The 26,421-nt window shown below is 41.0% G+C and overlaps 1 protein-coding gene across 1 annotated transcript in view; it reads right to left on the reverse strand.

The window, feature by feature from the left end:
- Window positions 1-26,421, reverse strand: part of Agk (acylglycerol kinase) — a 75,414-nt gene that overhangs the window by 1,201 nt on the left and 47,792 nt on the right. The window contains exons 9-15 of the mRNA XM_057779297.1: window positions 20,392-20,461; window positions 16,638-16,717; window positions 14,119-14,176; window positions 11,338-11,485; window positions 10,816-10,913; window positions 2,573-2,643; window positions 916-1,000 (exon numbers count right to left, since the gene is read on the reverse strand). Coding sequence (XP_057635280.1) covers window positions 916-1,000; window positions 2,573-2,643; window positions 10,816-10,913; window positions 11,338-11,485; window positions 14,119-14,176; window positions 16,638-16,717; window positions 20,392-20,461 — 610 coding nt within the window. The remainder of the gene's footprint in view (window positions 1-915; window positions 1,001-2,572; window positions 2,644-10,815; window positions 10,914-11,337; window positions 11,486-14,118; window positions 14,177-16,637; window positions 16,718-20,391; window positions 20,462-26,421) is intronic.

Raw genomic sequence — 26,421 nt, forward strand, 5'->3', positions numbered from 1 at the left:
TACCTCAGTTCTCTCCCCATCCATGAAAAGGGATTTTTCTTTTTTAAAACTTCTATCTCAAAAAATAATTTTGTAGCTTGAATAAGGTTAAAATTTTAAAATATTTACCAAAAGACAAGAAATTACCAAAGAACTAACATGAATACATAAGCAAGGATACCCATTAGGAAAAAAATAATGAACATGTAACCGAGGGCCAGGGACTATACTTCTTCTGGGCTAAAAGAAAAAAGTCAGGTAATTTTCATGTAAGAGACGCTGTGTCCCCTGACTCATTCTCAATTATTCCCCAGACTTGCTGGGCTCTGGATGTGGATGTGCCAACACTAGTGTCATTAGAGACTCTTTGGGGCCAGCCCAGCCATAACTCAGTTAATCCAGCATTTGCTCCATGAAGTTGCGGTGGCAGCATATGCGGACACCTCCCATTGGCCTAGAGTTCAATGCAGTGCAACAGCACCACAGCCACAGCTCTTCAGAGACCTGGAGTAAAGCTGTGGGGCAGCAGCAACCACATCACCTTCAATTCCTGCATCTCCACGTTTTATTCCTACTTCAACAGGTTACTACTCTAAGCATAGCACTCAACAGCATACTTTACAGGAAAAAGCAAAACTCACTGCTTACCAGCTAGAAAATTCCTAGACAATAATATGATTATAAATGTCTTTTGCATTATTGGCATGAAGAAGCAAAGGGCAGGGGACGTTAAGAATCACTTTGAGGGAGGAGCCTGGCTTTGAGTCCTCAGAGGCCTGATCCACATCAGTAACTTATTCTCTTTTACCTCAGAACTGATGAGTTTGCCAAACAGAAGGTGCCTAAATGGAGGTCAGGTAATATGGAAGAAGGAGGAAGAAATGGAGGGACAGACAGACCAACCCAAAAGAATGGTTGGGCCCCGCCCCCCCTTACCTCAGGAAGGAGGAGAGTGCAGTGGCTGGCCTGGAGACACTCAGTACCAGCTGCGCGCAGGTCGGGGTCTCTCATCTTCTTACTTCTGTTAGTGTAAGAAAAAGCGAGATTAGAATCCTCGAGGGCAGCTGCATTAGGCTGCAGAAAGTCCAGTTCTCCCTTATGAAGGCAAGGAAACCACTGAAGACCAAGGCTCAGTGACTAATTCCCTAGGATTCTGGCCCAGCGTTGTCGTAGGTTCCAGGCCAGTAGACTGACTACTGACGTTCTTGCTGCAGGGAGCGGCATAAAGCTGAGGCCAAGTTTCTCTCAATTGTTCTACATCTATCTAGTTCTTAAACTGTTAACCTCATGTTTCAAAATTAGGATATAATTAAATCCTTTGAGAAAAGCACCACACTTCTGTGACCCTTTATTAAAGACAAAGTAGTCTTACTCTAGCTTGCGGTAGATACCTCTTTAATATCTAAAGTCCCAGAGAGTTTCTGATAAATCTCCATATGCAACAGCCTGCTTTGCACATTTACCTTTATTAACTGACCTTGGAGTAAAGCAGTCGGGCACAAATACACCTGACCTCAGTGCATATGTACCCTATTTCGCTAGTTATGACAAATATAAAAAGAGGGGAAAGGAAAGAGGCAGGAGTTGATGGCCAGCCTGAGCTACTTGGGGAGTCAAGCTTGAGTCTAAGAGACCCTGTCTCAAAAAAAAAAAAAAAAAAAAAAAAACCAAAAAAACGTAAAAAGTCCATTATCTTTATTTGGAAACAATTCTTTCCTGTGGGTTTGTCATCAGCATTTCCCCATGTTCCATTAAGACATTCAGGACACATGGACTGCACACATTCACACATTTACTTACTTCCCTTAGGAACCAAGAGGAAACTTGCTGATAAGAATGCTGACTACAGCCAGGCAGTGGTGGCGCACACCTTTAATCCCAGCACTTGGGAGGCAGAGGCAGGCGGATCTCTGTGAGTTCAAGGCCAGTCTGGTCTACAAAAGCTAGTTCCAGGACAGGAACCAAAAAAGCTATGGAGAAACCCTGTCTCGAAAATAAAAAAAAAAAAGAATGCTGACTACAGCGCCATCTGAGGGATACAGGGAAGGTTTTGTTTGGCTCTCAGTTTTATAAAGGAGATTTGAATATGGCTGCCACCACTAGCCACAATCACTCAAGATACAGTGTGATCTGTGCACACTGTAGAGGGACAGCCTTTTCCTTCTTCCTTTACTACACACCGAGAATAATCAAAGGCTGCAAGGAGCCATTCAGTATCCGAAGAATTTGTATCATAGGAAAAACAACAGAGATTAATGAAAGCCATTCTGCTGCCCACACTGGAATCCATAATGACGCAGCCATGGAGACGCAGCAACAGCAGCAATGTCCAATCCCTAAGTGGGCACGAGAGGGAGCACCAGGACAATGCAAAGGAGCTGAGCAGATTACTGGTTGGCATGGGAACACACAGCTCCACAGATACTTGGGAGATGTCTGGAGGGTTACAGAATTCTCAGCCAATGACGTTCCAGCTGAGGCAGGGACTTAACAAATCAGGCAGAACTCTGAAAAGTCTACTAGATTACCAAAGGGAAACCTGGGAAATGTTCTTATTCCATGAAGCTCCATTTCCCACAGGTCAGGCACTTACCCTATGATTATGAAATCTCCTTTGCTGACAGTATCAGGCTCGATGCAAATGTTCATAAAGTCTTCTTTGCTCTAGAAAGATCAAGAATATGAACGTTAAGACATGGAAAGTGGGCTAATGCAGCTGTCACCCACAGGAGTCTGTATTTAAAATGCTCTTCATGTAAACATGATAAGCAATCTGTTGACAGGTTTTTCTGCCTGGTTCCACAGCTGTTCAGTTCCAATAAAACACACATAGACCTATGTTAATTATAAACTGGCTGGCCTATTAGCTCAGGCTTCTTATTAACTAATTCTTACATCTTAGAGTAACCCATAATTCTTGTCTGTGTTAGCCAAATGGCTTGGTACCTTTAACAGTGAGGCCTTCTCATCTTGCCTTCTCATCTTGTTCTGTGTCTGGGTGATGACTGCAGACTGAGCTTTCCTCTTCACAGAATTCTCCTGTTCTCACTGCCCCACCTCTACTTCCTGCGTGACTACTGGCCAATCAGAGTTTTATTAAAAATAATGTTTTATTTCCGTCCATTTGCATGCCAGACCCAAAAAGAGGAACATGGGATGTACTCACTCATATTTGGTTTCTAGCCATAAATAAAGGACATTGAGCCTATAATTCATGATCCCAGAGAAGCTAAATAAGGTAAACCCAAAGAAAAACATATAGGCATCCTCCTGAATATTAACCTTCATCAGGCGATGAAAGGAGACAGAGACCCACATTGGAGCACTGGACTGAAATCTCAAGGTCCAAATCAGGAGCAGAAGGAGAGAGAGCACGAGCAAGGAACTCAGGACCGCGAGGGGTGCACTCACACACTAAGACAATGGGGATGTTCTATCGGGAACTCACCAAGTCCAGCTGGCCTGGGTCTGAAAAAGCATTGGATAAAACCAGACTCGCTGAACATAGCAGACAATGAGGACTACTGAGAACTCAAGAACAATGGTAACGGGTTTTTGATTCTACTTAACGTACTGGCTTTGTGGGAGCCTAGGTAGTGTGGATGCGCACCTTACTAGACCTGGACGGAGGTGGGTGGTTTTTGGACTTCCCACAGGGCAGGGAACCCTGATTGCTCTTAGGGCTGATGAGGGAGGGGGACTTGATTGGGGGAGGGGGAGGGAAATGGGAGGCAGTGGTGGGGAGGAGGCAGAAATCTTTAATAAAATTAATTACTTAAAACAAGCCATCCACAAAAAGGGAGTGCCCAGCAGAGGCCTTCAGGTGGCAGAATCCCTGAAATGTACAGAGAACAGCAAAGAAATCCACGTGCCTGGAACAGACTGAGTGGCAGGGACAAGAGAAGTGGATGAAGACGGGGAAGAAAGCATCTTGTTGGGCAGGGCTCTGCAGACCGCTGTAAGGAATGTGTCTTTTAGGTTGGGTGAAAGAGAGCCGGTGCAGGGCTCCAAGGAGGTAATGTTATGGCTTTTGTAACAGGGCCACTCTGCCCACTGTGCCCTATCTGCAGAGGCAGGTGAGAGCCAGTGAGGAACATGACAGAGAAATGAGCGGGAGCAGCAAAGGTTCAGCAGAGCCAGGACATTGATATGGGGGGATGATGGGACATGGCATTGGGAGCTGGCAGGGAGCAGGAGGGAAATGATCCAGTTGCCAGGTCTAATAATTCACAGGGGATAAGGGGAAAGAAAACAGCATATTTAAATTTGTTGGCACAGGCATGTTCATTTGTTCCCTGGCTGCGGAGACATGAAATAATCACTCAAACTATATTATTTGCAATACTGTTTGGCCAATAGCTTAGGTGTCTTTCTAGCTAGCTCTTTTATCTTAAATTAACCCATTTCTATTCTGTGTATCACCATGTGGCTGTGGCTTACAGGACAAAGTTCCATCGGTTACGTGGCTTCCCCGACTCTGCCTACTCTATGTATCTTTTCCAGCATGGCCAAATTCTGTTAAGCCATTGACTGAAAGTAGCTTCTTTATTCATTAGTCAGTAAAAGTAACACATATACAGAGGGACTTCCCACATCATAATCTTGCAGCAGGACAGCACAGCCATCCTCCAGTTAGAACAGACACCAGCATGTATTTTCTGGTAACGGCCAGAGAGAGTTATCAGAAGTCTCTATGACTGCAGTAGGTTCTGCAGTATAAAACAGCCATGCAGTACTTAACATGTTAGTGTGTTCGCATTCCAACAGAATCCACAGAAACTTGAATCTGTATGACTCCACTGGTGACCCCTCGCTTGAAGGTGGCTGGCGGGGTGGGCCTGTGGTTAGCCTCTGCTGACAGCTGCTCTGCAGCTTTGCTCGAGGCAGTGATGTGGCCTGGAAGTGGCGTCTGCTGTTAGTCTCCAGATTTTACTAGGAAATGTCAGCCTGGACTCAGACTACTTTTGTCCCATTACTGAGGAACAGCCTTTGAAAGCATCAACACTCCAGAACTGACAACTCTGTTCACGGTTACCTGGTCTTGTGATGTGACTGAATCTCCTAGGACTGGGCCGGGTTCCTGGGAGGAGTTCTTTACCTCAGGTGGCTTCCCACATACATACATCAGTGAAAATGCAGACGAAGGCTACAGACATCTGTGGATCCCTGGCTCACCTCTCAAGGATGCTTTCTTTTACTTTGCCCTGCAATTCTCATTGCCCCGATGGCCCTAAATTCTCAAAGATGCCTTCCCTGAGGAGACCTTGGGTCTCTTGTGAGCCCCGTCTCCATTCAGCAGCCTCTGTCAAGCAGGGGGCTGGCAGAGACATGAGGCACAGCTCATCTAAGGGCCTCCTTTCCGGGATCCTGGCCAGTTCTGCCAACAGTCATTTCATTGATTTTTCTACAGTGTTTAAGGGGCAAAGGTAAAGCTATTGCTTGTTCTATATCTTGGCCATCTCCATCTCTCATAGCCATTCAAAAATCAACTCAACGTGGCAGGTTCAATGAGAATCTCATTGTCTTAAGAGAAGAGGAAATGATATTTGATAGAATTTAATGTCTAAGATATTTAAAGTTAATAAAACTCTTGTTTTATTATAAAACTCACAAGTTTTCTTTATTAGAAACTTCCTTATCTAATAAAAGATATCCAAAAAATTATACCAAATTCAAGAACAAAGCAACGGCTCCCATAGGGCAACAGCTCCCTTAAGCACTACTCCTGTGCAGCATGGAAGGCCCCACAGGAAGTAAGGAAAGACAAGGGTGGTAAAGATGAAGTCTTTAAAAGGGAGAAACAAAACTGGCACTGTTTGTTGTTGATATAGCAAATCTAAAAGAATGCATAGGCTACATCATAAGAATTTAATTAGGATGCTGATTCAGCATAAAGATAATCAGACAAAAATCAATTACATGTCTGTTTCTTTAGTCAGAGAATGATGTTTTGATCTATAAGTACAAGACAACCTTATGAAACTTTTATGAGGAACCTAGTAAATACTCTAAAATATTTACAGAAATCATGGCGCTGCAACTTCCTTAGTGATCAGGGAAATGCAAATCAAGACAACTTTAAGATACCATCTTACACCTGTTAGAATGGCTAAAATCAAAAACACCAATGATAGCCTTTGCTGGAGAGGTTGTGGAGTAAGAGGTACACTCATCCATTGCTGGTGGGAATGCAAACTTGTGCAACCACTTTGGAAAGCAGTGTGGCGGTTTCTCAGGAAATTCGGGATCAACCTACCCCTGGACCCAGCAATACCACTCTTGGGAATATACCCAAGAGATGCCCTATCATACAACAAAGAGTATATGCTCAACTATGTTCATAGCAGCATTGTTTGTAATAGCCAGAACCTGAAAACAACCCAGATGCCCTTCAATGGAAGAATGGATGAAGAAAGTATGGAATATATACATATTAGAGTACTACTCAGCAGTAAAAAAAAACAATGACTTCTTGAATTTTGCATGCAAATGGGCGGAAATAGAAAACACTATCCTGAGTGAGGTAAGCCAGACCCAAAAAGAGGAACATGGGATGTACTCATTCATAATTGGTTTCTAGCCATAAATAAAGGACATTGAGCCTATAATTCGTGATCCTAGAGAAGTTAAATAAGAAGGTGAGCCCAAAGAAAAACATATAGTCATCCTCCTGGATATTAACCTTTATCAGGTGATGAAAGGAGACAGAGACCCACATTGGAGCACCGGACTGAAATCCCAAGGTCCAAATCAGGAGCAGAAGGAGAGAGAACATGAGCAAGGAACTCAGAACCGCGAGGGATGCACCCACATACTGAGACAATGGGGATGATTTTTGGGAACTCACCAAGGCCAGCTGGACTGGGTCTGAAAAAGCATGGGATAAAACCGGACTCCCTGAACATAGCAGACAATGAGGACTACTGACTCAAGAACAATGGTAATGGGTTTTTGATCCTACTGCACGTACTGGCTTTGTGGGAGCCTAGGCAGTTTGGATGCTCACCTTACTAGACCTGGAAGGAGGTGGGAGGTCCTTGTACTTCCCAAAGGGCAGGGAACCCTGACTGCTCTTTGTGCTGATGAGGGAGGGGGACTTGATTGGGGGAGGGGGAGGGAAATAGGAAGCGGTGGCGGGGAGGAGGCAGAAATCTTTAATAAATAAATAAATAGAAATAGAGAAAGGTAAACACCCAGAGGCAAATGATAGACAGGATAATTTAAGAAAAGCTGTCTAGAAACAAACCGAGCTAAAGCTGGGGGTTCATAATTAGTAATAAGTCTCTGAGTGTGTATAGATTTGGGAGCTGGGTGGCCGGTCCCCCAAGAGTAAAAGAGTAAAAACTAACTACAATGAAGAATGATCATAGAAGACACCTGATGCTAACCTGTGGTCTGCACACATGCATGGACATACACACACCAAATACAATGGAGAATGATCATGGAAGACACCTGATGCTAATCTCTGGTCTGCACACATGCGTGCATGTATAATGTGGGATTCCCCTCTGTATGTTGTGAATACAACTGGTTAATAAAGAAACTGTCTTGAGCCTGTGATACGGTAGAATAGAGCTAGGTAGGGAAAACTAAAATGAATGCTGGGAGAAGGAAGGCAGAGTCATGGAGCCACTGCCAGAGACAGAGAGATGCTGAAACCTTGCTGGTAGGCCACGATCCTCATGGTAAAATATAAAATAATGGAGATGGGTTAATGAAGATGTAAGAGCTAGCTAGCAATACACTTAATTGGCCAAGCAGTGATTTAATTAAAAAAAAAAAAAAAAAAGAAAAAGAAATCATGGAGCTGAAGAGATGGCTCAGGAGATAAGAGTGCTTGCTGCTCTTCCAGAGGAGCTGAGTTCAGTTCCCAGCACCCACAGTGGGTGGCTCACAACCACCTGCTCAGCTCTAGGGGAAAAGATGGGTGGCACTTGAATAAACTGGCCCGAACAACTGGCTACTGAAATGAGTAAATAAAATTGGAGCCTTGCCTTCATCAATTACCTCCACAATTCATCAATTACCTCCGCAATTCATCAATTACCTCCACAATTCATCCATTACCTCCACAATTCATCAATTACCTCCACAATTCATCAATTACCTCCGCAAAGCTCACTTTCAGGTGGCAGCTTTTCTCTTTTGAATAAAAATGAAACCAATCACCTCATGAAAATCATTTTAAGTTGATTTTCACTCAGCCATATATGGTTAGCATTTTGCCACATTAGTAAATACAAAGATCACATATTACTTTAAATAAAAAAAATAATCATTTAATCAACCTATTTAATGTGTTGCTGTTAAAGAAAAAACATGCTTTATTAAGAGACATTAAATTTCTGGCATTCTATACTCTTAAAGCTATTTTCATACTTGGAGATAATATTTTAATGATAAACATTTCAAGCTATTACATGACAGCTACAGTATTGAATATTTACTGTATTTGCTTTGCAAAGTGGTGAGGAAAAAAGATAAGAATGTGTTCTATTAGTGACAGCAGCACAGGGTCACAAACCTTTGTAATTAGCACAAAGATAAGAGCATTCAGCGTCCCAAATGTGGCTCACCTAGAGCTGCAATCACACGCTCACTCAGTTCAATGCATCACAGAGATTCACTCATCAGAGAACAATGGCAAAGGAGCACAAACAATATCCTGGGAATACATTGTCACCAAAGACTAAGAATAAAGAAAATGTGTAATAGAGATTTTATCTTCTTTTCAAAAATCCCCTGAACAAAGGACTTTCCAATCTCGTCACGGTGGTTTCAGAATTCTGTGTAAGTACACTAGGAATTTAACTGCTCATGCCCACAAGCTAAACAACTATACCTGCCAGGACAAGGTGTATGCACGGGTTCTAGACACTACCAAAAATAGCGTTACAACTTACAGTCTCCTGAAGGCTAGGAGAGAGGTCTGTGCCCATGCACATCACCCTGAGTGCTTCTGTGTTGTGTAACACATGGCGATCCAGAAGTTACTATTTCAGGTTGTGCTTCTTTGGAATTGATTTTTTTTAACTTTAGTATAAAATGCAGTTAACTGTTCTCACATAGACACATGTGGTATAGTCTGAGGGTAACATAACTAATTTATGTAAGATTCTGTGAACAATGACTCACTCCCATGTAATAATATCAGCAAATATGAGTTCTCTTTCCTCAAAATTTCCCTTTGTGCATTTTCTATTTTTAGCCCTTGGACCATTGTTTAATATTGTCTCTGTTCACTTCTTATTGATTTATTTGAGGAGTTTATGATAAGGAGACCTAATAAATGCTGGTCTGTCATACTCAAATATTCTCCCTAATTGTCACTCTGAAGTTATTTTTTTAAATAAGTAGATTAATTCATCAATATAAAAATTTCCCTAGGTGTCATGCTTATTAAACTTTTGTACTTTCCAAGTTTATGCTGATAATCATTTAAACTTAACTCAATACTTAAGTTTTATTACTTTGAATTTAGTTCTTTAGTTCAACTGGAATTATTTCAGAAGGTAAAGGGGGCTGTGTTTGCAAACTTTTTACAGGAGATGCAAATTATTTGTATAAGTAGTAAACAAAGCAATTCTCCAAACATAAACATTGGGATTAAACTTCCCACTGCACTGTGCTCCATCTTCCAGTTTTCTGATTGGCCAGGATTATATTGAGTAGACTACTCTGATTTATAAAAGCCGAGTACATTTGAATCATTAGCCAACAGTTGAGAATGACTTAACTGGCAATGTTTTCTCCATTCTAGGGTCAGTATGGTTTCCCCCAAATGGTCACAGAGCAAACATCTAAGGACGCGGGGCTACACAGCCTCTGTCCCAACTACTCTTTCCCCTGCTGCACTGCACGGCTATGAGGAATACATGCAAAGGAACACATCTGGGCTACTATATTGCTTCACACTGGATTCTTAAATATGATTTTCATATGTCTCATGTACACAAATATCATTCTTCTGACTTCCCATCATTTAAAATTAGAAAATCAATTCTTTGCTTATAGGCAACATAAGATCAGCTGACAGTCCAGTTCGCTTTATTTCACTTCTGTGTTTACTTGTTTCAGTGCATTCCTGTCCTTAACAACACCAGCCAACACAATTTTCTACAGCAATGGACATGTTCATGTCTGTACATTTAGTATGGTGATAAGCTACATATGGCTATTGAACATGATATATGTCTACCATGACTAAGGAACTGCATTTTAAACTTTATTTTAATCCCATATACTTTACTGCCATATAGGGTTAATAACTACTGCTTTGTACAGTGCATGTCTACAGACTGTATCCAAATTAAATCATATATCACAGCCTACACATGGCACACTGGCCTGTAATTTTACCATTTAAAAGGCTGAAGCAGGAAGATCACAATTTGAGGCTAGCCTATACTACAGAGCAAGACTCTGTCTCACCAAAACCAAACAAAACCCCCATATGTGTATAGCTATGGCTTATGTGTTTCTCCTGGGGAATCTGAGTCTATGCATTTAATATATTCACAAAAAATAACGCATGTTTACTCAAGTGAAAGTTCAACTTTTTTCTAGCTTTACACTTTTAAAGCTTCTGTCCCAAGTCTTCCAAGGTCACCCAAACAAGAGTGTCCAGAGATCCTTGCACTCCTGTGCCCCAATGCACTCAGCTACCACTTCTCAATGCTATTGTCTCTAAAGGCACACGATAGCCTCCTTTACTTCACCCTTTCATCTCTGTGCCCACAGAGTAAAACATAAAAATACTGAATTAGTGCAAGGAAAGCACCTGTCCTTTTTCCCCAGATGCCAAATTTCTTTTTAAAAAATGAGTGTACTTGCCATCAGGTCAAGTTGGCTGTTTCTGGTTGTGATGGACAGCTCAATCGTGGACAGTTGTACATCTTTCCAGATCTTTGGGCTCACTTCTCGGGAGAAGGCTGTGGGAATCCATCAGACATGGGTCAGTGCTTCTACTGACATTTCACAGACACACACACACACACACACACACACACACACACACCCCAAGACTGTGCTTGGCTTCCTCAGCCCTTTGTCCAGCTCTGTATTTTACTGTATCTTTCCTCTATGCAGGAATACACACTGGCTCTGTAGCCTAAAGCACGCTCACTGAAATCAGGCACAATAGCACAATGTCAGTGACAGAGTGCACAGAACCTGCTGTGCCCATTCACAAGACTTTGACACCTGCCCTGGAAATACCCAGAAGTCTGAATTCAACTGGAATGGCTGGAATGGCTCCTGCTCCACTTAGGTATCTAGAACTGATTCTTGGTGTCTGCTCCAGGGCATTTTTGAAGCAGAGCAGGGCTTGTAACCCACAGTCGCCATGTTGCTCACCATCCTGTGGCTGTGCCCAGAATGAGGCAAGCCTGCGCAATATTCTCCTGTACAGAGAAGGTCGGGGAGGGATCTCTTCAGGCTCACTGGGAGGTCGCTCTGTAGGTCCCGTGTAAGAGATGGAGGCCTGATGAGTCTGAGGCCACTCCTGCCAATGAAGAAGAAATCAGTTTCATCAAATCCATTAAAATTTCTACCTCTGGGGGCTTTGCTTTGGAAAGTTCAGAACTCTAACAAGGTAACCATCTCTTCAATGGGTAGAGTTCTCTCTGCTTTGAAATGTGAAACCTTCAAGCTTCCTTTTCTTCTTAAAACCTTGCCTTAAAAACCATGAACACAATGACCCATGGTCTCTATTACTTCCCTAACAAACAGCAGAGAGGCAGCCAGGTCAAACTGTCAACTACTGCTCATATTTACTTGTCCAAACAATAGAAATCAGTATGAATGAGCAGTGGTCCCATAATAAACTGTGTAGAGCAGACTGGCCTCAAACTCACAGAAATCTGCCTGCCTCTGCCTCCCGAGAGCTGGGATTAAAGGTGTGCACCACCACTATTGCCCGTCTCCATTTCCTTTCCTCTCATTTATTTCTCAGCTTTCTTTGTTATAATCTAACACTATTACTTTGGAGCTTGACAAACCTTTAGCAGCTAACAAGTTCAGAAAACAGTCCCTGTTGTTGCTTCCTAGAAATTGTACTTCTTTCTCACTCTTGAAATACCTCTTCTATTGGCTGCTATATCGATCCCTTTTTCAGCTTTTCTCTTAGTACAGTCATTTCCCCCTTAGTTTTCTAAACATTTACAGTCGTTTGTGCCATTCCTGGTCATCTGTTCTTAATGGCACTTTTACCAAACCCATACGTTCAATGGCAGTTACATCCTTACGACATGGAAACAAATTTCTTTATCCTAGATTCTCTCTGAGGTTCAGACAGATCACAACTGTGTCTATACTCCTTTGTACTACAGATATGCTACCCTCACCACATACAAAATAAAATTTCATCTTCCTCCATGAACTGGGTCTTACCCTAATATCATCAACATTAATGAAAAACTAAGTTACACAACTCTAGCCCCTCAGACTAGAAATCTGGATCTAATATCAGCTTCTCAGCAACCTCAGTCTGCACCGCAGCACTTACTCTCTCCCTATCACTGGATGACCAGGTCAGTCTTCTATCTGCTGTCTTGGTCTATAGCTACTCATGTCCAACTCCCTGTGCATGTTGATGCCAAACAGGTTTTCCACAATGCAGATCTCTGTGTGATACCTGCGCAAGTCAGCCCTATTCTTCCAGCTCCGTTTGCAAACACTGTACTGCACCAACCTGAATTAATGAACATTGTTTATCACACTGACTTCATACAGCCCAATTCACTATCCCAAATGTCCTTTATCCACTTCTACATAGTTCCAAATTTAGCATAAATGCCACCTCCTTCAAGAAGGCTTTGTGACCCCCGGTGAAGTTAGGAGGCCCTCCTCTGTTCCTGTCTTGCCATCGACACTTCTCTCCTGCCGTCTGTCAGTCCACTGGTCCACCGCACTTCTCTCTGGCACATGATGACATCCTGAGGCCAGAAAGCCTGTGCAGTGTGTGCTCTGTGCGCCAATCACACAGCAACAAGCACTTGATGAGTACTGAACAGGGAGTGTTTATAGATCTAGAATGCCACCATCTGAACAGATGGCTACTGCTTCTCCCTAGGTATTACCGCATCACCAGGAAAGTTATTCCCCTTAACAACAGTAGTTTTTACTAACCAGTTTGCTTTAGGAGTAGAAAGACATTGGCTTTTCTGTTTGATTTTTTAAATTATGTGTGTTTTCTCCAAGTATTTTACTGATGTTCATTTTAGTTTTGTCCATTTAATTTTTTTTATCCCAAGTGGAATTTCTTAGAAGGTTAAGAGAACTACATTTTTCAGTGTGTGTGTGTGTGTGTGTGTGTGTGTGTGCATACAAATACCAGATAACTCTAAATATTAACACTGGAGCCTACTTTCTTACACCAATTTTCAGATTAGTGAACCAAATTTTGGTCTGCATGAAGAATGAAGACAGTATATAGTTCATCTATTGAGTGACTTTCCTACTTACTTTTTCATCTATTCGACACAGTTGAGTCTTTTCTATGCCCCCCACTCTCTCATTGGTAATCAAACATAGGACATTATACATGCTAGACAAGAGCTCTGCCACTGTACTATGCTACAACCTCAGAACTTAATACTTTTTAATATATTTTATATAGAGCACAGCCCAGCAGAACTTTGTGATGTAGGAAATGTTCTGTATCAGTACTGTCCAGTATAGTAGGTACCGCACTTATTTAACCAACACAGTTTAAAACTTACTGATAATATATAGACTCCCATATAATTAATTTATCCATAATTGACTCCAAATCTTCAGGTCATTACCAGGTACTAAGGTAGATACACATATTAATGATCTAGACATTCTGTTCAAGGTTTGTCTGGCAAGGGTGTGTGAATGAGTAGGAAAGGCAAGTATCTAAGACAAATAAAATTTTTTTTTCATGAACAGAATGAGCATGGATGGATGGACAGACAGACAGACAAACATGAGGGGTGCTTGCCTATCAAAACAAGAATGTTTTCTGTAAGTATATAAATCAAATGCCCACATGTTAGTGTTGGAACATGTGATATGGTTCTATAGCAAGGAATTAATATCTCAAATACACACATCACAAAGAAACATTGACTTAATTAATAGGTCAGGTTCTAAATTGTAAATCGCTTTTACCTGTAGAGTGCTGAAAAAGTGGGCTGCTTTGATTTTCAGTGGACCAAGATACCAGTACCTTCGGAAACCAAGATGAAAATGAGAAGAGTTACCAGTGTGTTAAAAATCATCTAGGACAATCAATGCATCAGGATTGTACCTCTGCTGTGATTGGCTGTTCTTGAGGATTGGCTTGAGGACTGTAGCATAATACAGCCATAATTTAATATAAATTTTAATAGCACACAGAACAGTATGCAATTAGATAGTATAAATATTCTTATAGTTAATAAGAGATGTATAGCCTAAGTCTCTGACCCTTAAATTTACAAATCATTATAATACAGACGTTCACTGATATAACAGATTCAGTATACAGGCAAAAGAGCCACAAGAAGAAAGCAATAAAGCAACACAGAGATAGTGTATTATGGATGCCGCTTGACCTAATACGTTACAGGATACAGGACAGAGTCCTGTATTCCGTGGCCCCTCCCACATAAAATGTGCACATTCATATACACTAGTATAGCTCACATTACTCACATTATACAGCTTTAATATTCCAAGTGTAAAGTCTCAGAGTAAAAATTCATTGCATATTGCTAAGTGCATAAAAGCTACTAGAGAAAGGAAGATATCAGGTTGCAATCAGAAAGTGATGTAAATGCTACTCGTTACATGTAGCAGATACCTACATGCTACTTGACTGCTCCTGACTGATTCATGTCAGAAGGCCTTTATTTAGCTCCTATTACATATATGGAGAAAGGCATGTAGAGTATAAACATGCAAAAGAACACTGTAAAATTCCTACCTTTGGACCCATAATTTGAGAAGTTAACGACTCCCAAATAATACTAACTAATAAGTGACGACATATGTTGTAGTATAAACTGATCACTATTTACTGGTAAGAAAAGTAAAGAAGAAAGAAAACAGGGTGGTCACGCTGTGAAATAAAAGACACAGGATAAAGCACAGGTACGGAGCAGAAAGTGACTGGAAGTGACCCAAATCTAGACGACGAAAGAGGGAGGGAAATAACTTCAGGTAGGAAGAGGGATCACAGACAGAGAAAGGGCAAGGCTTAAAAATAAAACAGAGAACTGGCCATTAGGGACGATGGCACAGTAAGTTGGGCCCAAATTCCAGAACAAGGAAGTCAGATAAAGCCAAACTGGAGCTGTTCTAAATTATCATTCAGGTTAATACTGTGAGGGTATCAATAAGGGCCTTAGATATTTGGTATCTTATGGTATTTTTAAAGTCCTCTCTCTATACTCCCCTTTCCCAAGTAGAAAGATGCCCTGATTCAGGCCGTCTATTCCTAAAGTATCAGCAGTCCCTTGCACCTTTTCCAGTAGTGAACCTGACTGTGGTTGTAGTCTTCCAGTGGCAAGCATGGGAATGGTTCTTATTTTACACCAGAAGTGACTCAGCAGCCAGTCCTAGCCAAGGTGTTATGTGACCACCTGCAGATCTTAAAACTCAAGGTTCAGAAGCCATGGGGCAGGGAGATGAGCTGTTCCTAAGACAGCTGACCTGCACTAGTGCTGAACTGTGGATCAGAACACCGGGAAGCGGTTTGTTCTGAGCAGACTTTCTCAGAGAAAGCTAAGCAGTTCTCCCAGTGAGCTGTGGGAATCCGAGATGACAGATCAAACCCAAGGTAACCTGTGGCATCAGCATAACCATGGCACACTGGCAAACAGAACGACGTGAAGCATTTACGACTGCAGTGCAATGAGATACAGCAGGACTCTCCTCCTGACACGCCGCTCTCAGGAATTCACTACCAGGGACAACAGAGTGAAACGTGTGAGAAATCTCTGTGAAGAATGTTTAGCAGTCTGGCCATAATTGCAAGCGAGGTTACTTGATGAGAGAGCTGTACACTAACTCAATCGTAACTCAGTGCCTCTCCTACAACTATAAGCCCTGGGCTCTAGGCTAAGGATGGACGGCACCGCCACTAGAAATGCAATGAACCTTGGATGTTGTCTCCTTCAGTCCTGCCTCAGGAAGCTGGCCCACACTTCTCTCCTAGGCGGAAGCTTCATTCCACATGAATCTCCAAAACTCAGTCTATCCTCATAAGAGCCAGCAGCGGCCTGCCAATCGCTCCTCCTGAGCCTGTTCTTGCAGTCAGCAAATCCAGACCTCACCTTTCTCCACCCAAACACAGTCTGGGCTAGCCAACTAGGACCTTACGTGCTCCCTGAGGCTAAGGTGCAGGCAGCACCTTGGAGTTCATTTAAGTATGCTGCTGTGTGATAAGAAATGCCAGTTCTTTCTTCTATGTAGCTTGAACCTAAGCTACATGTGAGAAAACAGACAAGCCCTTCTCTTTACTGCTATTCCCAGTCCTTAGCTTATAGGCTCCAAACTCTTAGCTGGGTGTTCCTATTTCAGTATCAAAACCAAATTCAGCTACAGCCAAAAAGATTTACCCACAGACCATTGTTTTAAAACCTCAAAAGCAAGGTTGGAATAAAACATTTAAGGAACCATCACATATGAACACAGCAATCCTTTACTTGCTAACTTTGACGCCAGCATCTCTGAAGGATCCCCATCGGAGGCCAGTCATTGCAAAAACAGGTTGTTCCTTTTCGCCCTGGAAGTTAAATACAATTGATTTAGCTCTGTGAATACAGTAAATTCATAAATATGTAGAAAATGTTCTAGGCCTACTTCACATCAAACCAAACATTTTATATATAAGTTCAAGTATTAAAGCAATTTTCCCTATGTCATGGTAAGAGTGCTTGAATGATCCACACTTGTATTAGTTCTCAGGAATCTCTTGGCAAGGGCACGTATTAGCTGCAATTTGAGTAGTTAAATTCCAATAGCTGAAAACTGATAGATATAAGGCCCCACATTCCAAGAGAAGTACAATACTACACACAACTCCATAGTTTGCTGCAAGATAGAAGGACCAACTTAGATTCTCTCATATCATCAATTCTCTGCCATGGCCAATATAAGCTAGGATTAAGACCTGGGCAGGGGGGATGGAGGGAGGATCTTTGGCACGAGAAGTTGCTGTCCTGGAGAAAGCACATTGCATCTTGTGCTCATGGGATCAAGGGCTCCTTCAATCCCAGCACCAGCATCATTTCACTGTGTCAAAGCCAAGCAAGGGAATTTGTAAGAGAAACACACAGTAGAGAACTGTACAAGGAGACACTGACCGCTCACCCCTCTGCTGCGCACCTGTCATGCAGTAGAATAGCGTTGCTACTCTCTGTACTAAGACAAGCATGGGAAGAATAACGTAGAGAGAGGGCAGAGCAAGCAGAGAGGGGCTGCTGAGGCACCAGCTGACTGGCACAGTAAGGACATGTTTGTCTCTGAGTGCCGAGTAGAGAGAACTTCCTCTGAGAGTGGTGGGCCAGGGGCCAAGGCACTCGGGCATGAAGAGGCTATGAAGAACACTCAACCTGAGAATTAAAGGAGTTCAAACAAATGAGGCTAAAACAGATTTCCAAACTCAAAATGCAGTGCCATGGGGAGCTATACAAAATTCACATGCGAGCCCATTAGAGACCCAGTAGTGAGGCACCGGCAGGTAAAAGGGAGATAACACTGCCAGGTAAGCAAGAGTTTCTGCTAATCCTGCTCTTAGGTTCCCACAAGAGAGAAAATAGAAACAATATGGTGAGAGGACAGTGGAGCCAAATAAGTATTTCAGAGATACCGCTAGGAGGATAAATGACTAGTTAATATAGGGATGAGAGAAGATGCAGTTGATAAGCATCATTTGAACAGAGACCCGAATCAGTACCATCCAGATGAGGTCAAGGGGAACCAGATCAAAGACCTTAAAGGCTGTTATTCAGGGAGGAGACACTACCGAGGCCTTAGAGCAGAGAAGTGATGTGCCCTAACATGTGATCACACACTGGTTGTTACAAAGGGGAGGCAAGGTCATAGTCAGAGAGCTCTGAAAAAAGATAAAGGCCACCAGAAAGGGACAAGAGACTGAAGAAGAGATGCTGGCCTCTAGATAGGTTTTGAAGATGGAGCTAACATGGTTTCTTGCCCCTCTCCTACCTGTGGTCTTATATAATACATCATAGGAGGAAACACATCTTGACTTCCTTACCAAATTGAAATGTTCAATGAGATGTGAGTACACAGTGAACAGTGAACAAGCTAAATATGATACCATTATAGTTGGTGATTTCTTGATATTTGGAGTCTTCAGTTCATATTAACATGGGATGGTTCTTGTGAAAAGAAAGACTGGCATCTAGCATTGCCTAGAACGCTTATGGCATTAAACTTTGTCTACAGAGCTTTTTCTTCACATTCTGAATGCAATTTTCAGAAAGAAGACGAATAGGAAAAAAAAATCAATTAAACTAAACTGATTCCTCAGAAACTAGGGTAGAAGCCACTGTTCCACATTTTTAAAGAATTGACTTGATTAAAATTTTTCTGCTTCCTGGGCTGTGTCATTAATATACAGAGATTATAAAAAATCTGATAACAATTTGCAAAATCAGTATATATGAGAGAAGGGGGTTGAGATGAGACATTTAAGTACAAACACAGCAAGAATTTCCATTTAAATTCAATTTACTTTGTAATATATCACTTCTAATACATATACAACAAGTACTAAACTACTGAGTTATTTTATTAAAATAAAATCTTCTGACTCACCTTCTTTGGAAATGATCATATTTTATAACAATGTCTTTATTGCCAGCAGTCTCTCCTAGTTATTCTTTAATCACAGTCCTTTTGCTTTGTGAAAACAACTTAGCTGTATTATAGGCTAAAGATCAATTGCAATTTAGAGTATGAATAATGAGATCATGACAGGAAGTCTAGACATGGCTGTACACTTGTAAGTTCACTGTTGTTGAATTGTTGTTTTTTGTTTGGTTGGTTTTGATTTTTTTTTTTTTTTCGAGACAGGGTTTCTCTGTAGCTTTGGAGCCTGCACTGGAACTTGCTCTGTAGACCAGGCTGGTCTTGAACTCAGAGATCCACCTCTCCCTAATTCTGGAGTGGTAGGACTAAAGTTATGCACCACCACGCAGCTTTTGTTCTTAACGTAACAGTAATTCAAGACCAGAGTTTGAGTGGCCAGCATGCTGCGATGTGTATTGTTTCTATGCCCTTTCACATATTTCTAAATCAATTGATCCTCTACACATCTACAAATAAGAAAATGTTTCACAGTTCAATAGAAAACTGTAGAGTTCTAAGATGCAGGAAGCTACAGAAAACCTTATTCACACTCTAAGAACAAGAAAGGTTGGACAGATAATCAACAAAATCCTAAATTTTTTGTTTTTGTTTTTCGAGACAGGGTTTCTCAGTAGCTATGGAGCCTGGCCTGGAACTCACAGAGATCCCCCTGCCTCTTCCTCCCGAGTGCTGTGATTAAAGGCGTGTGCCGCCACCACCAAAATAAAATCCTAAATATTCTTAAACTAAGACTTGGAGCTAAGACTCCAAGACAACCAAGTGAACTGAAAGATAGAGACCGGCTACTCCAGCAGGGCTTGAGAAAAAGTTTACCTGTCGCACAGCATGAAAGAAAGATGCAGCCAGCATTTAAACAGGTACAGAAATCAGTCACTGTTTTAAAGACTTCATGAGCTTTTTTTCCTTTTAAAAGACAGGGTTTCGTGTGGTACAGGTTAGTCTCAACTAGCTGTGTAGTTGAATGACCATGAAAGCTTCATCCTTGTGCTATCTCCAGAGAGTAGGGATTATAGATATACAACACGATGTCTAGCCTTGAGGGCTCTTCTAATGCTCAAAACAACAATAGATGGATTTCTTGTCGTAGGTGGAGGAATTAAAAACTAGATAAATTATATTAGGAAGTTACGCAGAAAGATTTTTGTGAGTAACAAAGAGGCAAGTTCAAAGCTAAGGTATCAAAAGGTAACATTATACATTTAACACTACTGAAGAGCAGATTTAAAATGACTACAGTTGTCAGTTTTATATCACATGATTTTTATCACAGTTACTTTTAGTGAGGTCTTAGGGATTAAACCCCATACATATAGACACACATACTATCATTTATCTATACCTTCAGCCCCATACAATGGCATTTAAAGACGGATCATAAACACATTAATTAGTGATAACAGAATCATGAACACTGCTTTTCTCTGGAGACTAATAGTGGGGATAGGAAGAGAAAGGGACTGCCATGTTCACCACAATCCCATATAAACTGTTGAAACTTAATCTTCTTTAACATGTCCTTATTACTTTCATAGTTTTTTCAAAATCTGAAGCAAAGATTTTTACCTTGATCTGCAAGACATCAAGCGGAACCGTTTCTCCTTTCACAATGGCGAGTGTGGCATCTGTAATGTGTCTGAACAGGGAAACATGGAGAGGGTCTGGTTGTAAAAGGTAAACACCACCTGCTCGAGAGCACAGCACACACACACACGTGTGCATACACAGCCACCCTCACACACTCAGAAGCCTAGGATAGATGTCAAGAAAAGCTAGAGTTCTCAAATATTACCATTTTTAAAAAAATATTTTAAGAAAGCAGAAGGAAAGCATGTGAAAGAATTAGCAATTCAGAACAGTACAAAGTTCTTCGAGATTCATAGAGAAAGATTTGGAGCTTATATAAGATACTGACCATTTCTTTATGTAACATTGACTGAATCACTCCACTGTGCCTGTTACTGGGAAATGTGGTACTTAAACACACAATGATAACACAGCACCTTTTAATCAGTGTAAGAAATTCAGTCATTTCCCCCTAAGAACAACTTTCTTCTCAAACAGCAAGATGGCAACTAAAGGACAGGACTTAAAGTTATCTTAGCAAACTACAGACCAGGACCCAAGATATATTTCCTTATTTTCTAGGACTACAAGAATGTTCTTCATGTTTTTTTCTGTTGATTCTTACATTCAAGATACAAGACTCTCCTTACGTACATTCTAACAATCTCTTGAAAAATTCACACACACACACACACACACACACACACCATCAAAAGTAAATACTATGTATCACACATACAGGAACATAAAATTATGCCAGATCTGCAAACAAGCCTAGAGTTTGTACTGGAAATTCAAAGTCAGACACATATAAATACACAACAGAGGGTCAACAAGGGAAACATGAAGTGGCTAGACAGAAAGACATCTGCTCTCATGTGAGAGGATGCGTAGACCACATCAGAGACCTGCTCAGAATCAACCCTTCCGTTCCTTCCCTAGGTGCAGCCATTACAAGGCCGTTCCTCTCATCCCTCAAGTCTGGCAGATGGTACCACCCAGAGGGGCCCACTCCTTCCAGCCTAGCAGAAGGTCTTTCACTGTGACCACCACTGAATTGTAGCTGTCTTTTCGTAACTACAGTCTGAACTGTGTACGTAACATTATCATCGGCCTCCTCCTGGAAAATGAAAGTTCCACAAAGCTAGTGACAATTTGTATACGGACCATGAAAACTCTCTATCAGCACAGTGCAGGTCAGATAACAGGCAGTCAGTATTTGCTGAGTACAATACTTTATTCTCTAGAATTTCCAGCACATAAACTGCAAATAACTCCTGTATATTCCTCACTCATATTCAACAATTATCACCTCATGACCAATCTTACTTCACAACCCTGTAAGGCTTAATCAATGAAAGAAAATCTGAAACCTTAAGAGTTTACTATGTATCTGCAAAAGACTTTTATGAGATATTATTATACTTAAAATACTGACCCACTGTGTAACAACATATTTAGTCAGTTCTCAAATTTTAACAATTAATATACACACATATATATATGTTACCTTCTTTGTTCAAGTCAAGATTCAAACAAGACACATAAATGGTGACTGGCTTGTGTTTTAAATCTCTTTCACTCTATTAACTGTTCTTTTTTGTTTCCCTATTTAAGAAATATGCCACTTGTCTACTGAGTTTCTGTGACCTTGAACCTTAGCAATTATATGTGTAAGGCCCTGGTATATGTATGCATGTACGTATTATTATATTATTATTACATTATATATTTATTATTATTACATCAATATATCATTAATTACATTATTATCACATTAATATATATTAACTTATATTAAAATTTATGTATATATATAAATTTTATGTATTTTCTGAGCTAGAATACAAAATTTATATCAATTCAGCCTTGAGATGTTGGCAACAATATTCCCAATGTGGAGTAAATACTTTTATCAGAAGATAAAAAACGCCTGGTTGTCTTTTGGTGATGATGGGAACTAATGAAAATAATTACCTAGATTTACCTAGATCCGTTCCAAACTAATAAAAAGAAAACTGAATTTTCTCTCCAGTTTGAATTCTACCATTCTTTCTACTTTATCTTCCATCTACCAAAGAACCTTCCCCTCATTAGCAATCTGGATACACTATAATGCAGGTCACATAAGAAAGCCAAGATTAGCCAGATGTGACGGCACACGCCTTTAATCCCAACACTCAGGAGGCAGAGGCGGGTGCAGAGAAACTGTGGCTTGAAAAACCAAAACCAAACAAACAAAAACAAGAACAATTTAACTGTTTTAAAACCATGAGACAGGGTCTCATGTATCCTAGGCTGGCACTTTGTAGCCAAAGATAGCTCAACTTTGATCTTCCTACCTCTCTCTCCCCAATGCTGCAATTACAGATGTGCACCATCATGGCTGGTTTATTCCATGCTGGCATGGAAGACAGGGCTTCATGCTTGCTAGCATTTTGCCAACTAACATCATTTCTCCCTTTTTCCTATTTATTTCGATAAGGTCTGACTTTGTCCCCCAGTTGACCTTGAACTGGCTACATAGATCAGGCTGACTTTGAACTCACAGGCCTCTGCCTTTTGACTGCTGTAATAAAGGCGTGCACCACATTGGTCCTCCCCCAACCCTGCCCGATTAAAAACAACAACTCTAAAAACCAGTTTTCTAAATAATAACCTGGTTTCCCATAACACACAAATGTGTCCAGTATTTCAATTTTACATGTTTTCTAATTATCACTATGAAAATGATCTGGCATGTTTCAATACACTGTAGATATTCACCATATTGACACAAAAAATAATGATGGGATATAGGATCACTATATAATTAATGGTGAGAGATAGTAGCCACAGAGGTATATGCTGATGTCAACAAAACTCAGAAAAAGTAGAACGCATCTCTAATGCTTGCTTAATCAAATAAAGTTATTGAAGTTTGAAAGGATTATGCTTCTTTTTATTGTGAAACTTGTGTGTGTGTGTGTGGGGGGGTGTTGCTAGAGATCAAATCCAGTACATTTACATAAAACTTCTTTTTTAGAGCCATCTTAGGCCAGGTTCATAGGAACATTTAAAGCCAAGTACAGAAGTTTCCCTAGATAACAATTGCCTCACAAACAGCTGTTCTATTACCATACCCTCCGTCCGCCAAAACTGGTCTGGTCTTTTGTTACAACTCAAGAATTTCTAGTGACTTATTATTGTCATTCATAACCCAGTTTTGGTCATAGCTGCAGCATAACTGAGTTGAGACAAGGTTAGTGGCATGTACCCACTACCACAGCACACACAAAGGAATTCGGACATCACACAAATCTCTTTGCACCACTCCAAGCCCTAACAACTCTCCCCTTCTTACTGTCGTAATTTTCTCCAACAGTTGGAGTCATACAGCGTAGCCTTTTCCACACTGTTTTCCTTTACTTGGTCACATGCATCCAAGTTCTGTTTTTCTGTGGTTCATAGCTAATGTCTTTCTAGCACTGAATGAGATTCCACTGCTTGCATGTACCAGTTTATTAATCCACTTGACAATTGTTTTTTCTTTGCATGAGCGGTGCCAAACAGTCTTTGAAGGAGTTGGTTTGTTCCGAGGTCATCAAACTTCTGGGCCTAGAGTTGTCATCCTTTCCTTCACAATCCTTTCCATGTCGTGGGCTCAGCAGTGACGTCGTCTCTTTCATCACGAAAATTAAGAATTTGTGTCCTTTCTAGTTTTTATTCTTCCAGGCTAGAGATTTGTTGACTTATTTATTATTTCCAAGAACCTGCTTTTTCATTGACTTCTGTTTTCAATTTATTGAATTCTTATTATTTTCACTTGTTTACTCTGGATATAATTTGTCTTTCCTTGTGTTAATTCTAGATTTAACTTGCTTTTCTCCTCTTCCTGACTTCAGAGGCAATGTCTGACTTTGTAGCCAGGCTGATCACAAACTCACACTCCTCTGAGTCACCTTCCCACGTGAATGCCTCTACAGTGTGACGTCACACTTAATCTTGCTTTGCCTCTGTTCTCATGCATAAATTTTCTCTACATGCTTTAAATTTTCTCTAACCACAACTATCACTGCCTCTCACATATTTTTGGAAGTTGTTTTTATTTAGTTCAAAATAATATAAAATTCTCAAGACTTCTTCCTTGACATATGTGTTATGTAGAAGAATATTGTATAATCTACAGAGATTTGAAGACTGTCCAGTTACCTTTCCATTCTAATCTTCAACTCTTTTCTACCCCAATAAGTTAGGGAAGGGCTGAAGAGTAGGCTGGAGTTGGGTTATTTCTCTTCTCCCATATGGAAGCCCAGAACCAACTAGAGTCCAGCAATCCCTGTTGAGTTCCAATACTATTCAAGAAGCTTGGGCTCTGAATAAAAAGTTTCTCCTGATGCGACTTGCAAGGGGAAAAGACTGCTTCAGAGTATTGCAAAACTTTTCCTTTCTGCCCTTCTAGTATATAGTGTGGGATCTTCAGCAAACTCCCAGAGGTACATCTCACAAGATTATAAGACATAACGCTGGGTGTCAATGAGATTGGAACTCTCAGAGTTGACTGCATAGACCTCAGGTTTTCCTACAAAAGCACTGGTTCCCTCCCATTCACAAGTCTCTGCCTTGGTATTCAACCATGGGACAGCTGTTTGGCTGGTGTCCCCCTTTCTGTTCAGGTCCAACAGAGTTTGTGGTTTGCTTTGTTTTTCCATTTGTGGTGTTTAGGATTGGGCCAGGGGCTTTGTGTAGTGTTTCTCCTGGGCGAACACTCCTATCAGCTTTGCATCTGTTCTTCCAGCAGAGCTTCTCAAACACAACCCTGGAAACTGAAAGGTCAACTTCGTTTTTAAAACCAGAGCTGGAATCCACATGCAGTAAATCTGTCCTTGCAGGCATGCCTTGCCATACATTTTGTCAAATGTATCCATGTAAACAATACTATCACCAAAATAAATAATTTCTCTAACATCCCTTCAAGTCCCTTATCAATCTTTGCAGCCAACCCACTCCCACCATCATTGGTTCCTGGCAGTTACCAAATTCAGCTTAATCTTTAGTAGGAACTGTCATAGAATAGAATGAAAAAGCATGAGTTTGAGATTTTTCATGATACTGACTGTATCAACATGGTAGACAGTGTCTTCCCACGGTAAAGTAGTACTCTGTGTAACTGGAGGTTTCTTTCCCTCCTGACAGTTCCCAAATAACCACTCTGAACCTTAATATTAATTACAAATGGTTTGGCTGATGGCTCAGGCTTCTTACTGGCTAGCTCTTCATATAACCTAACCCATTTCTAATAATCTGTGTATGTCGATGTGCCCTGTAGTTTACAGGCAATGCTCTGACACCTTACTTCTCCAGCAGCTGCTGGCATCCCTCCACTCTGCCTTCTTTCTCCCTGTATTCACTTTGGCTTTCCCAACTAGTTATATTCTGCCCTGCCATAGGTCAAAGCAGCTGTATTCATCAACCAATGAGAGCAACACATACTCACAGTGTACAGAAAGACCATCCCACAGCAACTCTGTTCTATGGATGTACCACAATCTGTGCAGCTGCTGATTCAGGAATTGGCTGACACTGGCACTAGTCCTGATTTTTGGTAACTTGCAACAGATTCTACAAATGAGGCTTAGGTTGTTGTCTGGATCTGTATGTCTGCATTTCCCTTAGGTAAATGCCTAAAGAGTATGACTAGTTTATGTTGAATTTGGTAAGAGACAGCCATATTAGTTCCCATCATGGCTGCACTACTGAACATTCCTGCCATCGATACATGAATTTCAGTTCCTGAATATACATAGCAGTGCTTGTGCCTTCTGGAAGGCCTTTATCCTTTTATTTAATGTGAGCCATTGTGAGTTGGAGAGATGTCTCAGTGGTCAAGAGTCCTTGCTACTCTTATAAATAATACTGCTTCAATTCCCAGACCCACATGGGGTGTACAGCCATCAGTATCTCCAATTCCAGGGGATTTAATGCTCACTTCTGGCCTTCTTGGGCATCAGGAATTCTATATGCAGACAAAACACCCATATTTATCTGTGA

The sequence above is a fragment of the Chionomys nivalis genome, chromosome 1 (genome assembly GCF_950005125.1).
Source record: "Chionomys nivalis chromosome 1, mChiNiv1.1, whole genome shotgun sequence".
NCBI lineage: Eukaryota > Metazoa > Chordata > Mammalia > Rodentia > Cricetidae > Chionomys > Chionomys nivalis.